At 41.2% G+C, this 18,268-nt stretch overlaps 1 protein-coding gene across 2 annotated transcripts in view; it reads right to left on the reverse strand.

Annotated features, from left to right (window-relative positions):
- Positions 1-3,697: 3,697 nt before the first annotated feature.
- The window catches only part of LOC149198137 (uncharacterized), a 220,565-nt gene continuing 205,994 nt past the window's right edge, over positions 3,698-18,268 (reverse strand). The window contains exons 3-4 of one of the 2 annotated variants that reach the window (XM_089406117.1): positions 4,308-4,944; positions 4,046-4,121 (exon numbers count right to left, since the gene is read on the reverse strand). In XM_089406117.1, coding sequence (XP_089262243.1) covers position 4,121; positions 4,308-4,944 — 638 coding nt within the window. In that variant the 3' untranslated portion in view covers positions 4,046-4,120. Of the gene's footprint in view, positions 4,945-18,268 lie in introns of both variants that reach the window. The other variant, XM_089406116.1, reaches the window with a different exon arrangement.

Raw genomic sequence — 18,268 nt, forward strand, 5'->3', positions numbered from 1 at the left:
TCAACCCAAAGTAGAACACTCCTTCCATAGCAAGGTTTCTATGAAAACTTTACCTTTAATAGAAATCTGACCAGTTTAGGTTTCCAACTTGTATTCAGGTCTTTACACACGCTATTCACTCATTCATGGTTCAAATTTATTCTCGAGATTCAAGCACCATAGCCAGACCTAAAATCCATTTATCGAAAACATTTCATGAAATAACACGAGTTCCACCTTAATATAATAAGACACTTGCACCTTTCGCGAGATGGTAAATTGTGGTAACATCAATATAAATAAATATAAATTTTGATGAAAAACCAAAATAAACAATTCTGTAGCCATCTTTTACTCATTTTTTACCTCAGTTTTAAGTTAATTATAATATTGAAATAATGTAATTAGTTTATTTTATTTAATATAGATTAAATAAATAAAATTTACGATTAACAAAAAGATGCCTCATTATATACAAAATGTATAACATAAGATGATGCTTCACATTTAGTGGTTATGAAAATATTAATAAGAAGATAATTTATTTTAGACTTTTTAAAATTGTAGGGTTTTTTACTCTTAACTTCAGCTAAAGATGATTGTGCAAAGTCTTGATTTTGATCCCTAAGTCTACATATTATAAGTCTCTAACTTCAGCTAAAGTTGATTGTGCAAAGACTTGATTTTGATTCAAAGGTCTACATATTATAAGTCTGATGTTATTAGTAATATTGTATGGTATTGTTTTTTATTCTAATTTAACAATATTTAAAATAGGTAGAGTATCTACAATGTAGCAATTGTCCAAATGTAAAAATTAATTCATACTTTTCAAAGTTCAATAATTAAACTAAGCCGCAGGAACGCTAGCCATCCGGCCTTGTTTAGATTGAGTTAAATATATATTTTAATTGAAAATTGGAGTAGCCTTTATTGAGCAGTGTTAATATTTATTGAGCAGCATTTATTGTGGCCTCCTTCGTGCAACGTTAACCAACATTAATATTATTGAGCAACGTCCATTTAATTCACTATATAAACAGCTTTGATATATGTAGAGCGTTGGCAGAATATGTGACGTTGGCACAACGTTTTCAGCGTTTTGTGGAGGGCAGCGTTACATGGTCTTCCAGCGATGAAGCAGCATTACATAATGTGAGAGGCAGCGATAATACAAATTAAGTGTGAGAGGCAGCATGGAAGCGTTGCCATGAGCCTGGTGGAAATGCTGGATATGTGTGGATGGATACAGTGTTGAACGAAGGCAGCATTAAGGTAATAACAACAGCGATGATACAAATGTTAGCACCAACAACACACTGTCAATTCCAGCGTTATTGGTGAATGAATTGATAGCGTTCTATTGGAATAAATGACAGAATTGAATTGGAATGAATGACAACGTTTTTCTAGCATTGCCTCCAGCGTTGTTTTGGCTAACAACGTTTTTCTAGCATTGCCTCCAGCGTTGTTTTGGCTAATTTATGCGTTGAATTTGATATATATTAAAGCTTTACAGTGGTAATATATATTAAAAAGCTTTATTTGGGGTGGCATTTAACATTTGGAATTACAGTGGTAATGTTGGTAATATTATATTATCAACATAACTGCTATCTCATATACACTGCGGCCTTTACTATTATTGTTGGAACGTTATTATTGAAGATTTATATTTCTTTTTCGCTGTCGGATCATTGGTATCACCTACAAAATATATCGTTGGCAGCCTTTCCAATATGGTTGAACGGTTATATTATGCTGCATATTAACACTGCGTTCCTCCATCAATATGTTACAAAGTCAAATGTTTATTTGGAGCAACTTATTGTCTCTCTTGTGGCAAGATTATTTGGAGAAACACATTATTTCTCTTGCCAAACGATTTATCTTGAGCAACGTTTATTCTTCTGGGATGTTTATTATATTATGCCGCAATACTATTCATATATTATACAACAGTGTCAAAGCCAAAGGTCTTGATTGGACATTGGGTTTAGTGCTCAAAGGTCTTGATGGGACATTGGTGATCAAAGGTCTTGATTGGACATTGGGTTCAGTGCTCTCTGTGTTGTCCTATTTCCACTACAAAATTTTAAGCCATAAAGAAATATAACGCGCCCGGTCATGACTGGAGGACAAAAAAAAACCGGCGAGCGTTATATTTCTTTATCGCCCCATGTCAGGGGGCATTAATTAAAATTTTGTGGTGGAAACAGGAATTTGCCTCTGGGTTTAGCGACGTGGACTAACTGACTCTCCATAGACTAACTGCCTCTCCTCTCGTGTATTTTAACTTTGGCCATTCTTCCTAACTTTGGCGATTCTAGCAGAGCCTAACGTCGGTAGATTATGCCTCTCCATAGACTAACTGCCTCTCCTCTCGTGTATTTTAACTTTGGCAATTCTTCTAACATTGGCGATTCGTCGGTAGATTATGCCTCTCCATAGACTAACTGCCTCTCCTCTCGTGTATTTTAACTTTGGCAATTCTTCTAACATTGGCGATTCTAGCAGAGCCTAACGTCGATAGATTATGTTCTGACGGCAATCGTGTTGGAAGATTCTAGCAGAGCCTAACGTCGGTAGATTATGTTCTGACGGCAATCGTGATTCCAACAGAAAATACTTCCATTCCAACCTATTTCAATGTAGCCTTGCTGGGAGAAAATAAAAAAGATGGTTATACTATATATATAAAGAGTTCCAAAAACATGGATAAATTGTATTAAAGGGTTTTAACATTAGAAAGATGAACAGAAGGGTGTGTAACCTCAACAAAATCCGTGAACTAACAAACTGGAACATGAGAAGTTAAATACAATGCCCCACGTTTTACCATAAAATTCTGTATTGAGAGCAATGCACTCTGCATAGCCTAGTTTCGGAAGCTTGTTAGATTTGCAAATTGAATTAGAATAAGAATAGGCAGACAATTGTTCATCGCCAAAAGAGAAATTGCATGCTAGTTTGAACCAGTGTTTTAGAAATGAAGAAGCCAGAACCACCTGGTTAGGCCGACGGTTTGACACTAAAAAGGGGCGCATTGACCCTTGAACTGGTTCCGTGATCGGTTCTGTACAGAAACGACCGGTTCCGATATGTAATGTGCCAGACCAGCCTGTTCAATTTATTTAACATTCATGTTCATGAATATATATTTTTTGAATTAGAATTTTCATATTTTATGTATTTTTTAGTAAGCCAGTTCATAAACAGAGTTGCCAGCCGATTCCGATCTGATTCAGCCTATTCCAAGTCCAATTCCACTTTTAAAACATTGGTTTGAACCAGAGGTGGTGGTGTTTCTAAACGTAAACTGGCTAAGGCTAACAAACAGACTGGTTTCAAATCTGATCTCTACTTCAACTCTGTCATGAGCTACGGTCACTCCATAAATTAACAACTAATCACAAATGCATGAGATGCTTTATTCAGTTCTCCTGGATGAATAATACAACAATACAGCAAGCAGTAGCATAATGATAATCTGAAATCCAATTTCTTCTTCTGCATTCAGGAGACTTGGTTTCATTGTAATTACAATTAACCTCTAATGGACGACAACCCCTCCTCAAAATGTGGTTGAGTAACATGACAAGAAAATATAACTAATAGCAGGAGAAATGAAAAATTTACACTAGCTAAATTTCAAATAACCAATGCTTGACTAGTATTTCAATATGCCTTTAAAACGAAAAAGAATCGAAGAGTGTCGTAGTCATAAATAACCCTTAGTACAATATGGATCATAAAGTACAGTACAAAATAGAAGTTGATTTACATTTCGCATATATACGACTAATCCTATATACCACCAAGTCATTGACTGGAACAGATACAAAGCTTAAAAGACTGAGTCACAACTTATCTGAACCACCTTGAGTCAACTATTCCAGCAGGTACACAGCTTGCCAGGCTGAGATGCAACTTATTTAAACCACCTTGTCTTAAGAGCAAGTATGACATAAACAAAAAGAAGTAATACTGGTACCTCAATTAAAGGTCCAATAGTCGCAGCTAGGGCTTGCTCTGAGTCAATCCCAAAGGTTCCTACTGCAACAGCTATTGCAAGTTCAAAATTGTTGCTGGATGCTGTAAATGACTGTGTGACAGACTGGGGATATGAGATTTTCAGAAATCTGCAAAAAGCAATGGATGAAAAGAACACTATTCCAAAGTACAGTATTAGAGGGACCGCAACACGGAAAACCTCCCCAATGTTAGTAACTATGTGATGTGCTTGAATAGAAAACATCACAAAAATTGTATATAGAAGTCCAATAAGTGCCCAAGGCCCAATGAAAGGTATAAATTTGAATTGGTACCAGTCATTTCCAAAGGCACGCCGCAAAGAAAATCTAGTGATAATTCCTGCAGCAAGAGGCACTCCCAGAAAAAGTAGCACACTTTTGCCAACATCCCATGGGTTAACTTGTAGCTCATCACCTCTAGAAACCACTTTCAGGTAGAAAAGCGATACAGGAGTAAAAAAGATAATCTGCAGAATAGAATTCACAGCTACTAGAACAGCACAAAGTTGGTCATCTCCTTTTGCTAGTTCATTCCAGATGAGGACCATGGCAATGCACCTTGCAATTCCCACTAAAATAACACCAGCACGATAGCCTGGGAGGTCAGGCAGTGTTGCCCACGCCAAACCTGTCATAAGAGCTGGTCCTATTATCCAGTTCATGCACACACTCAGGACTAAGTTTCTACCCAATTCCCTGCTTTTCAACATTTTTCCCATAAGTTCATAGCGGACCTTGCATAGAACTGGGTACATCATAACCCATAGACCAATGCATATAGGTAGTGACACTGAACTAATTTCGGCCACTTCAAAGGCTTTCTTGATTCGCTTCACAAAGTACCCAATGGCTACTGCTAGCACCATGTCAACCAATATCCACGCATACAGGAACCTATCCAGAAATGAAAGTCGCTGGAAAATGCTCGTTTCTGGAGACAATTATCAAATGACGAGTAAGTGCCAACATAAAATCATAATTCTCCAAAAAGAAAAGAAAACCAAAGAGCAGAAGTAGCTAATTGACATAAAAAAATGATTGCATTTATAATATCCAAAAATGAGATTTAAAGCTGTTTTGAGAATTTGAGCACAGTTCTACTGTCTATATATGTGTGACTGATACTAAGCTTATATTCTGGTAAGGAACTAATGTTACAGTACAGATGATACCAAGGGAGGCATGGATTCTGCAGTATTATAATTAAGCAAGAGCGAGCAACATGAAGAAGAAAGAGTAATCATGATTCCAGTCAACAGTAATGTTTCCTTTTGTAGTGAGAATACAAATATATATGCGCAAGCACAATGCTTAACAAGAGGATCATATCCTTCCTTGATTTCAGGACACAAAAGAAGCTTTGAAACACATCTCTCAATCCACCTCTCTTTTGCAAAAGACATAGGTGCAACAAATATAATGTTTAATTGTTAAAATAAAAATATGGTCATAAATGCAAAAGACCACAGCTAAATTAGAGGAACAATATCCGAGTCACATGACACAGGGACATGGGACACAAACATGTGAATACGAGTACCCAACATGGAACAGGTAGGCCCCTTAAACAGGACACTGGACATATATATATATATATATATATATATATATTCAAAATTAGAAACTAGTTACAACTCACTACATCAATGATAATCATACACACTAGAAATTACAATATTCCATACACAAATGTGAAAAACTACAAGTTTAACTTAACCATAAACTGCAATTTTCTCATTAAGTCATTTGATGTCATCAAAAATAAAAAAGTATTACATATATGCTAAGTCACTAATACTATAGGTGGGAATGCCAATGGCAAATACAAAATAGGGTAGATACTATAACCATAGATTGAAGAATCTCATAGCTTGTCATTGACCATGGTCCTCCTCCACGTCAAGATCATCAAAATTACCACCATTGTCACGGCCATCTCCATCCTCCTCCTCTTCTATATCCAATCCAAGATCTACATTTGTTGGTGTGGAGAATGACCTCTCAACAGGATCACCATCATCAAAAGTGACCAGCTCTAGTACTAGTCCATTAAGATCAAAATTGGTAATAGCAACTCAACATTGTTGTCGAAACCCATATCACCATCAAGAAACACATCTCGCATCATCAAGAAACACATCTCTTTGTCTTTCCCTTCAAACACTCATCCCTTTTCCTATAAATAAAAGAGGTTGGAGTGTGTTACTATTAATTTTAGGTATGTTCTATGCTCAGAGCAATTTATTTCAATTTTCATAGTTAGCTCAATATCTCTTCCAGATTAGCAATCACATCAGCATTAAAGTAAACTGCAGATAGAACATAAACATAAATCGCAGAAGACAGCCAAGACAAGAAGACACAAGATGTGGCGCTAGCCAGGGACAAACCCCAATGTGGGGAAACCCTTGATCAATTCTTCTTATATGTTCTTCAATAGTTAGTAGAGAGAGAGAGAGATAGTACATATACATCAAAAGTCAACACTTTGACTTGACAAGATAAGAACATAGATCTTCTCTAAGAAAATGTCTCATGAGGTAACTGATATGGACTCATGTGATTCCATCACCCTATCAAAGTGTTGCACCATCATACGATGTCTCATCACAGCACTGCACCATGTTGCTCTTCATCTTCACGCTGCACACATCATGCTGCTACACCATATCATCATGCTGCACCTCCTTGCACTGCATCTTCAAACTGTAACTTACTGTGCCTATCGTGCTGCATCCCCTTGTGCTGCATCTTGATATATTTATGTTGCACCTTGATACACTTGTGCTGCACACCCTGATACACTGCCCATAACAACTCTTGCTATGGTGCTATGGCCTCTGGCCTAGCACATAGCAACAAAGTATCCCAGATAGTGTCCAATCATTATTTAATATTAACGCAGCAACATTTAGTCTATAGAAATGTCAACTCTTGAACATGTTGTAATGCTGCAATTCAGGGAATGATTAGGGTACTGACCACAGTCCCTAACAGCCCATCTAAGCTGGCCCAGAATTGCTCTTAATTACTGTGGTTGTCCTCCAATGAGTTGCTGCCCTCCACGCTGCATCATAACAGTCCTCCTTGATATAGTAGACCTCCCAAATCGTCCCACTAATGAACTGCTGTAACCTTCTCTTTTCCTGTGGCTAGGGCAGTCATGAGACTGCATATAAGGAACCATTCAGATCCCTTCTCACAGCAGTCTAAGGGCACATGAAACCCTCCACAAATGCGGCCTAGAATAGTGTTAAGGTGACTGTGTTTAGGCCTGCATTTAACCATGTATAGACTGCGTCTAGGGTACATTTAACCCTTCCTTAGATATGCAGTTAAGGCTCCTTTAAGGCTTCCTCATGTCTGCAGATTAGGGCTGCCTTGCTGTGTGTAGAAGTTCCCCTAAACAGTGGGTAGATCTCCATTCTTTGCTGCGGATTAGGGCCTCCACTTGGCTTCGTATAGGGCTCCTTCTTTGTTGCATATTAGGGCCTCCTTTAGACAGTTGTTAGGGCTCCTTTTGGCTGGGTATTAGGGCCTCTTTTAGATAGCTGTTAGGGCTCCTTTTGGCTGTGTATTAGGGCCTCCTTTAGACAGCTGTTAGGGCTCCTTTTGGCCGCATATTAGGGCCTCCTTTAGACAACTGTTAGGGCTCCTTTTGGCTGCATATTTGAGCTCCCTTTGATTGTTGCTAGGGCTACGTTCTTCCACTGCGTCTAAGGCACATAGAACCCTTTCTTCACTGCGTCTAGGGCTTCTCTCTCTTGACCTCTCTAGCCACTAACCCAAACGAGTGGAGAGAGATCTTAGGAGAAGTGAGTGTTTAAATGACTTGAGGACCTCCTCCTTTTATAGTAAAATGTGGAGCACAAGAGGAGGCAGATTAGTTATTGGCCAACCTTGACGAATTGTCCCATAACACAAATAAAATCATATCTCCATGAATACTTATCGGAATCGGATGATCTTTAGATCAATCCTACACCTCTTGTTAATTATGGTAACTTCTATGCTTATAGCAGTTTACTTATCTTTCTTATTATTATCCACAGATTAGCAATCACATGTACATAAAGTAAAGTGCAGATAGAACATTAAACGATCGACAAAAAACAAGCCCCACAATGTGGGGAAACCCTTTGATCAAATCTTCTTTTGTCTTCAATAATTCAGCAGAGAGAAATAGTACAAAGAGAATCTGATTTATATCAGCAGTAGCAAACCCTAGATCAGCGACATCAGCATTAGCAACTTCATCATCAAAACTAGGGCAGTCGATATCTCGCAAACCGACCATCGGATCAGCTTGATTCCACCACCAAAAAATGTGACCTTCAGACGAGGTCCAAATGGACCTACAGCGCAGTTCTGAGGAGGGAGTTTTCTGGTCAACGCTGGTCAAACTTTGGTTCTGCATTTGCAGCCCTAAAACTACGTCCTTCCTTCCACGTGTGAGAGAGAGTCTGTTTTCTGCGCAGTAGAGAAGAGCCTCTTTTCTGCGCAGGAGAGAGAGAGAGATGTGATGAGATGAGTGAGTTCAAATGAGCAAAAGACATCCTGTATTTATACACAACTGGTCAAACTTTGGTTCTACATTTGCAGCCCTAAAACTACGTCCTTCCTTCCACGTGTGAGAGAGAGTCTGTTTTCTGCGCAGTAGAGAAGAGCCTCTTTTCTGCGCAGGAGAGAGAGAGAGATGTGATGAGATGAGTGAGTTCAAATGAGCAAAAGACCTCCTGTATTTATACACAACTGTTGGTGTTTGAATAGATGCGACTGTTGGGCTTCTGAGCCTACATGAGTTGTTGGTCGGCTTGATAATTATTCCATAATCAAAATAAATTCATATCTCCATAAATAGGTATCAAAATCGGATGATCTTCAGATCAATCATACACCTCTCGACGAGAGGAGTCTAATAAAAATATTATCAGCCATGAATAAGATGACCCACATGGAGTTTGGCCCTAGTTGCCAATTTTAACACTCCCTCTCAACTAGGGAGAACTCCATCTATAATCTGTCTGTCGGTCGCTACTATTCATCCATCAAATGCACTGCCCTGTACATCTTGACCCTTCCCTGCTCTGCTCTATTCTGCCTGTTCTGCTTTGTTTGCTCTGCTCTGTTATGTTCTGCCTTGTTCTGATCTACTTTGCTCTACTCTATTCTGCCTGTACCCTGTACTGATCTGTACTGCTCTGCTCTGCTTTGTTCTATTCTGCTTTGCTTTTGTCTGAATTAAGAAGAAGAAGAAATGATCGAGGATGCATCATACTGACTCAAAGTCAATCTCAGAGAATGTAAAACTAGTCCCAGACCAGTCTCAACCAACCCGAAGTCGGCGTCATAGTTAGTACAACTCCTACCACTGGTCCCAGACCAGTCTCAACCGACCTGAAGTCAGCGTCATAGTAAGTACCACTCCTACCACTGGTCCTAGACCAGTATTGCAGGCTCAGAGAGTGTACCACTGGTCCCAGACCAGTGCTGCACTGACCCGAGGTCAGTCTCAGAGTATGTACCACTGGTCTCAGACCAGTCCTCAACCGAACCGAAGTCAGTGTCATAGGGGGTACAACTCCTACCACTGGTCCTAGACCAGTATCATTGATCCCAGATCAATGAAGGTCATCCTAGCGTAGGGAGTACGGTAGATACAGCGATGCGTCTATCGGTACTACTGTGGTTCCTAACTTCATTTCCCTGCTCATTGATCAAATGAGAGGTACTTCCCATGAGTCCCAGACTGCATGGGTAGGATGCCTCCACAGGAGAACTTAATCAATCTCGTCCTCACAGGAGAACTAATCATCCTGCTACACAATCGCCATGGAGAACACATCATCTAGGCCTCACAGGAGAACTAATCATTCTGCTACATAATCGTCATGGAGAACACATCATCCAGACCTCATAGGAGAACCAATCATCCTGCTACATAGTCGCCACGGGGTGTACATGCACACCACCAAGGGATAGTGAATCACCCTATGGTCATATGTCGCTCCAAGAAGTACCCCGCACCCCCCCGGAGCTCCCAGAGCTCAATGCATCATACAGGACCCTCATCAGAGGGTCTTTGAACAACACCAAGTTGTTCTCGGAAAGTCAAGAATTTGACTTTCCCTAGGGGCTTTGTCAGAATGTCGGTGACCTATTCATCTGTACCGATATGCTGGAGCCTTATAGCTCCCCGCTGCACCATATCTCGAATATAGTGGTACCTGATATCGATATGCTTGGAGCGATCATGAAATACGGGATTCTCTGACAAACGAATCCCACTCTGGTTGTCACATAGGATCACGGTGGTATCCAGTGTAAATCCAAACAGCTCACTGAAGAGCTTCCTCAACCAGATTGCCTCACAGGAGGCCATGCTAGCAGCAATATACTCTGCCTCGATAGTGCTCAAAGCCACCAACTTCTGCTTCCTGCTCATCCAGGATATCGAAGCAAATCCCAAGGTGAAACAGCACTCGGAAGTGCTATTACAGTCCACCACACTGCCTACCCAATCAGCATCAGTATATCCAAATAGTCTCACATCTCTGACAGTGTATCTTAACCCAAAAGTGATTGTGCCACGAAGATATCTCAACAGATTCTTGGCACCAATCCAATGTATGTGGTGAGGTTCAACCATATGTTGACTGCAAAACATATGTCTGGACGGGAGTTCACCAAGAACATTAATGCTCCAACAAGTTGACGATACTCAGTGGCATGTCGTAAAACAGGTCCAGCAGCACTACCGCTTAACTTTTGGAAGTCAAGCTCCATCAGGGTAGTTACGGGCTTGCAATCCACCATACTGAATATTTCCAGAATCTTCACCACATATTTTCCTTGAGATAGGAAAATTTCCCCTGGCTTCTGCCAAACTTCAAGTCCTAGGAAATAGTGCACCAGTCCTAGGTCCTTCATTTCAAATTCAGAAGCCAACTCCCTCTTACATTTGTGAATGAGAGGGTCTGCACCTGTTAGGAAGAGGTCATCCACATATAGCACCAGTTTGAGAGGTTTGTCATCTTCAACCTTAAAGTAAAGGTTAGGATCGGCTTCACTCCTAGTGAATCCCAGCGTCGTCAAGTAGCTATCGATCTTCTCATACCATGCTTGGGGTGCTTGCTTCAGCCCATAGAGGGCTTTCTTCAACCTGCATACATAAGATTTTCGATCATGAATCTCAAATCCTTCGGGTTGCTCCACGTAGACCTCTTCTTTGATCGAACCATGCAAGAAAGTGGTCTTGACATCCATCTGATGTAGGTTCCATCCTTGTGAAGCCACAAGGGCTATGATCGAGCGGATGGTGGTATATCTGGCAACAGGTGAAAATATCTCGTCATAGTCTATACCTTCCTTCTGGGAGAAACCACGAACAACAAAACGAGCCTTATACTTTTCCGTACTTCCATCTACTACATGCTTTATCTTGTAAAGCCATTTAGAAGTGACAATTGTCTTGTCCCGGGGTCTGGGAACTACTTCCCAGACATCATTCTTCATAATAGACTCATATTCTCCGATCATAGCATCCTTCCATACTTGATGCTTGACGGCATCTGAGAATGATGAAGGCTCATTTTGTATGATCATGTTCATGATGGTCAGGTATCCCTGATACCTGTTAGGTTTCTTACTTTCACGGAAGGTTCTTCAGGGTGCAGCATGTCCTTCAGCATCATCAAGTAGCCCCCTAAGCCAAGAGGGCCTCTTCCTAAAAGAGGAAGGCTCAGATGGATAAATAGGATCCATGGGTTCCTCCACATCAGGCATTGTTACATCATCTGCCCATAGAAACTTCGAAAGTCTTTGATCATGGAGCATGGTACTGACAGCTTCCACAATCGTATGGTTCTACCTTTCCGCCACACCATTCTGTTCAGGAGTATATGGTGTAGTAGTCTCCCTCTTGGTGCCAGCCTCAAATATGCCTGAGTAAACCAACTGTAATATATCGGAGGTCTTGCTTTGGCTTGAGGGGAATGGTCCCCTTTTGAGCTTTCCTTCGGCACATTATGGACATACACCTTCTTTCTCTACTCGGAATTCGGGCATCCCTGTCACCATTTGTCTTACATCGAGTAGAGCTTTATAATGAAGGTGGGAAAACCTCCGATGCCAGAGTTTGGACTGAAGAGATGTGTCATAAGACATGACACCTAGCGGACTTCCACCGACTTGATATAATGAATCAACACGAAACCCAAGAGTAAAGGCATCTTTAACATTATTTTTCCATTACATGTACCTTGCCATCGCTGAAGGTCACCTTGTAGCCTTTGTCTTCCATTGCCGAGATGGACACCAAGTTCTTTTTGAGGTCGGGTACATATAATACATCCTGTAAGTGGATCGTATTACCTTGATTCAATTTAAGAGGGACATTGCCTACACCTTTCACGGGATATTTCATATTATCTCCAAGGACAATTTCCAATTTAGTTTCCTTCTCTATTAGATTATGGAGAACTTCTTTGTAACCAGTGAAGTGCCTTGAGGCACCACTATCAATGAGCCAAATTCCCATTGAGTCCGAAGGAGAAGAGATAGATAGAGCAGCTAGTAGATAATATTCATCTTGCTTATTTTCAACAATGTTGGATTCATACCTGGAATTTCTGGCTTTCTTGAATGATTGTCCTCTTCCTTGACTTCCAGCACTCCTTTTACCTCTACTATTAGATTTGTCATTCCTTTGATAGTCATGAGAGGGATTTTGATCATCGTCCTGGTGTTAGTCCTTTCTATCAGGGCACTCCCTCGCATAGTGATCTGCTTTATCACAAATGTAACATCGTCCTTTTCTTCCACCCTTAGGTCCAACCTTTCTTTTTCATTTAGTCCTGGAATTATTTCTTTTCTTAGCATGAGAAGAAAAGGCAGCAGGAGGACCTTTAAGCATGGGCATTTCTTGCTCTTCAACCCTTGTTTCTTCTTGAATGCATGTAGCCATTAATTCCTCGAAACTAGGAATTACATTATTGTTCAGAAGAATAGTCCTGAACACGTACCATTCGGATGGTAATCCTCCAAGAGTCATGAGTGTCATTTCCCTATCAGTAATAGTCTCCCCAATAGATAGGAGATCGTTCCTGATCTCGGTGATTCTTAAGAAGTATGCTTGCATACTCTCATCTTTGCCCTTCTTAATTTCCTTCAGCTTATTTCTAAGAAACAAAACTTGATTTGCATCATTAACTTTAAATAAACTCACCAGTCTATCGTAGAATTCCTTGGAGGTGTTCCAGTCAGAGATGTAGGCCACCAAGTGCTTGTCGATAGAGTCCCGGATGATCTTCTTTGTTTTGACTTCACCGGTTTTCCATTTGTTCTTGGCAGCAGCGGTTGCATTTGATGGAGGCTCAACAATATTGCCTCTCACATGGTCCAATACTCCTTGATCTTCTAGGGTTAGATCGATAGACATCTTCCATCTGTGATAGTCAGCTTTCTCACGGAGCTTGTCTTCAGCAGGAAAGAGTGATGAGGACCCCATAGTTCTTTTAGGCTAGCCTTGCCAATCTTCTCTTCGGTGATTGCTCTTGCTATTGCTCGGGCTTTGTCTTCACCTCAGCTCTGATACCATGTTAATTATGGTATGTTCTATGCTTATAGCAGTTTACTTATCTTTCTTATGAGAGGAGTCCAAGAAAAATATCAGTTGTCATTAATAAGATGACCCACATGGAGTTTGGCCCTAGTTGCCAATTTTAACACTCCCTCTCAACTAGGGAGAACTCCATCCGCTAATCCATCTGTCCGACTGTACTATCTTTGCCATCAGTGCCCTGCACTGCTCTGCTCTACTCTGCTGAGCTCTGTTCTGCTCTGCTCTGCTCTACTGAACCATGAAGAAGAAGAATTGATCGAGAATGTCTCGTACCATTCTCTGCTGACCCGAAGTTAGTTTCATCTGAAGAGAGTGTGTCATATCACTCTTACTGTCCCGAAGTCAGTGTTATTGATCCCAGATCAATATCACAAGAGAGTGTCTCAAACCACTCATACTGATCCGAGATCAATGGAGGTCATCCTAGCATAGGGAGTATGGTAGATACAACGATGCGTCCATCGATAGTATTAATATGGTCCCTAACCCCATTTCCCTGCTCATTGATCAGATGAGAGGTACTTCCCATGAATCCCAAGCTGCATGGGTAGGATGCCTCGACAGGAAAACTAATCAATCCTGTCCTCACAGGAGAACACATCAATCTTGCTACAATCGCCATGGAGAACACATCAATCCAGGCCGCCATGGAGAACACATCAATCCAGGCCTCACAGGAGAACACATCAATCCTGCTACAATCGCCATGGAGAACACATCAATCCAGGCCTCACAGGAGAGCAAATCATCCTGCTACACAGGAGAGCGAGTCATCCTGTTCCACAAGAGAGCGAATCATCTTGTTCCAGTGCGCACCACCAGGGGAGGGTGAGTCACCCTGTGGTCGTATGTTGCTCCAGTAAGAACCGCAAGCCCTCAGAGCTCCCAGAGCTTAATGTATGCAACATGCAGGACCCCTGTACAAGGGTTTCTTGACGACTCCAAGTCGTTTGAGAAAATCACAGATTAGATCTTTCCTTGGGGCTTTGACAAGGTGTATCGACCTGTACATCATCTTAATGCGATGGAGCCTCCTTGCTCATCAACTTACCATATCCCAGATGATATCTATCTGCTGGAGCAATCGACAAATACGGGATTCCTCAATAATCAAATCTCACCTCTGGTTGTTACAGAGAATCACAGTGGTATCCAATGTAAATCCAAACAGCTCACTGAAGAGCTTTCGCAACCATACTGCCTCACAGGAGACCATGCTAGCAGCAAAATATTCTGCTTCGGCGGTGCTTAAAGCCACCGACTTCTGCTTCCTGCTCATCTAGGATATCGAAGCAGATCCCAAGGTGAAACAACACCCGGAAGTGGTCTTATGGTCCACCACACTGCCTGCCCAATCAGCATCAGTATATCCAAGTAGTCTCACATCTCTAGCAGTTTATCTTAACCCATTAGTAATTGTGCCATGAAGATATCTAAGAAGATTCTTGGCATCAATCCAGTGAGGCTCAACCCTATAGGAGCTCACAATGCTAACTGCAAAACATATGTTCGGACGGAGGTTCACCAAGAACATCAATGCGAATGAGTTTATGAAACTCAGAGGCATTTCCCAAATCTGGTCCAACATCACTACCATATAACTTCTAAAAGTTAAGATCCTCGAGGTAGTCACGGGCTTGCAGTTCAACATACCGAATCTTTCCAATATCTTTACCACATATTTTCCTCGAGATAGGAAAATTTCCCTTGGCTTCTACCACAATTCAAGTCCTTGGGCCTTCATTTCAAATTCAGAAGCCAACTCCCTCTTACATTTGTGAATGAGAGGGTATGCACCTGTTAGAAAGAGGTCATCCACATACAACACCAGTATGAGAGGCTTGTCATCTTCAACCTTAAAGTAAAGGTTAGGATCAGCGTCACTCCTAGTTAATCCCAGCTTCATCAAGTAGCTATCGATCATCTCATACCATGCTCGGGGTGCTTACTTCAGCCCATAGAGAGCCTTCTTCAACCTGCATACATGAGATTTTCGATCATAAATCTCAAATCCTTCGGGTTGCTCCACATAGACCTCTTCTTTGATCGAACCGTGCAAGAACGCGGTCTTGACATTCATCTGATGTAGGTTCCATCCTTGTGAAGCTGCAAGGGCCATGATCGAGCGGATGGTCGTATATCTGGCAACAGGTGCAAATATCACATCATAGTCTATACCTTCCTTCTGGGAGAAACCATGAGCAACAAGACAAGCCTTATACTTTTCCATACTTCCATCTGCTGCATGCTTTATCTTGTAAAGCCATTTTGAAGTAACAATTGTCTTGTCCTGGGGTCTGGGAACTACTTCCTAGACATCATTCTCCATAATGGCCATAGCATCCTTCCATACTTGATGCTTGACGGCATCTGAGAATGATGAAGGCTCATTTTGTATGATTGTGCTCATACTGGTCAGGTATCCCTGATACCTGTTGGGTTTCTTACTTTCACGGAAGGTTCCTCGGGGTGCAGCATGTCTTTCAGCATCATCAAGTATCCCCCTAAGCCATGAAGGCCTCTTCTTGGAAGAGGAAGGCTCAGGTGGATAAATAGGATCCATCGGTTCTTCCACATCAAGCATTGTTACATCATCATAGAGATAGCTTCCACAATCGTACGGTGCCACACCATTCTGCTCTGGAGTATGTGGTGTAGTAGTCTCCCTCCTAATGCCAGCCTCAGATATGCCTAAGTGAACCAACTGTAATATATCGGAGGTCTTGCTTTGGCTTGAGGAGAATGGTCCCCTTTTGAGCTTTCCTTCGGCACATCCTGGACATACACCTTCTTTCTCTACTCGGAATTCGGGCATCCCTGTCACCATTTGTCTTTACACCGGGTAGAGCTTTATAATGAAGGTGGGAAAACCTTCGACACCAAAGTTCGGACTGAAGAGATGTGTCATAAGATATGACACCTAGTGGACTTCCATCGACCTAATATAATGAATCAACACGAAACCCAAAAGTAAAGGCATCTTTAACATTATTTTTCCATATATGTACCTTGCCATCGCTGAAGGTTACCTTGTAGCCTTTGTCTTCCATTGCCGAGATGGACACTAGGTTCTTTTTGAGGTCAGGTGCATTTAATACATGTTGGAATTTCTAGCCTTCTTGAATGGTTGTCCTCTTCCTTGATTCCCAACTCTCCTCTTACCTTTGCTATTGAATTTGTCATTCCTTTGATTGCCATCAGAGGGATTTTGATCATCATCCCGGTGTGAGTCCTTTCTATCAGGGCACTCCCTTGCATAGTGACCTGCTTTATCGCAGATGTAACATCATCCTTTTCTTCCACCCTTAGGTCCAATCTTTCTATTCGATTTAGACTCGGAATTATTTCTTTTCTTAGCAGGAGAAGAAAAGGCAGCAGGAGGACCTTTAGGCAAGGGCATTTTTTTCTCTTCTACCCTTGTTTCTTTTTTTTGAGTGCATCTAGCCATTAATTCCTCGAAACCAGGAATTACATTATTGTTCAGAAGAGTAGTCCTGAACACGTACCATTCGGATGGTAATCCTCCAAGAGTTGTGAGTGCCATTTCTCTGTCAGTAATAGTCTCCCCAATAGATAGGAGATAGTTCTTGATCTCGGTGATTCTTAAGAAGTATGCTTGCATACTCTCATCTTTACCCTTCTTGATTTTCCTCAACCTATTTCTAAGAAACAAAACTTGATTTGCATCATTTACTTTGAATAAACTCACCAGTCTATCATAGATTTCCTTGGAGGTGTCCATATCGGAGATGTAGGCCACCAAGCGTTTGTCAATAAAGTCTCAGATGATCTTCTTTGTTTAGACTTCACTGGTTTTCCATTTGTTCCTTGCAGCAACGGATGCATTTGATGGAGGCTCAACAATATTGCCTCTCACATGGTCCAACACTCCTTGATCCTCAGGGGTTAGATCGATAGACATCTTCCATCCGTGACAGTCAGCGTTCTCATGGAGCTTGTCTTCGGCAGGAAAGAGTGTTGAGGACCCCTTCGTTCTTTTAGGATAGCCTTGCCAATCTTCTCTTCGGTGATTGCTCTTGCTCTTGCTCAGGCTTTGTCTTCACCTCAGCTCTGATACCATGTTAAGTTATGGTATGTTCTATGCTTATAACAATTTACTTCTTTTTCTTATTATATTCCACAGATTAGCAATCACATGTACATAAAGTAAAGTGCAGATAGAACATTAAACGATCAACAGAAAACAAGCCAAGACAAGAGACACAAGATGTGGCGGCTAGCCAGGGACAAACCCCACAATGTGTGGGGAAACCCTTTGATCAAATCTTCTTTTATCTTCAATAATTCAGCAAAGAGAAATAGTACAATAAATTTGATTTATATCAGTAGTAGCAAACCCTAGATCAGCAGCATCAGCATTAGCGGCGTCATCATCAAAACTAGGGCAAACGATATCTCACAAACCGACCGTCGGATCGGCTTGATTCCACCACCAAAAGTGGCAGCTTCCAAAGGAGGTTGAGATGAACCTACATCGCAGTTCAGATGAGGAGATCTCCTAGTCCACGCAGGTCAAACTTTACTTCTGCAGTTGCAGCTTCAGTTTTAGCAACTTCCGGCTTCAAACTAGGGCAGTCGATATCTTGCAAACCGTCTGTCGGATTGACTTAAT

The sequence above is a fragment of the Pinus tabuliformis genome, chromosome 2_2 (genome assembly GCF_031772625.1).
Source record: "Pinus tabuliformis cultivar Carrire ecotype Pingquan chromosome 2_2, CPIR1, whole genome shotgun sequence".
NCBI lineage: Eukaryota > Viridiplantae > Streptophyta > Pinopsida > Pinales > Pinaceae > Pinus > Pinus tabuliformis.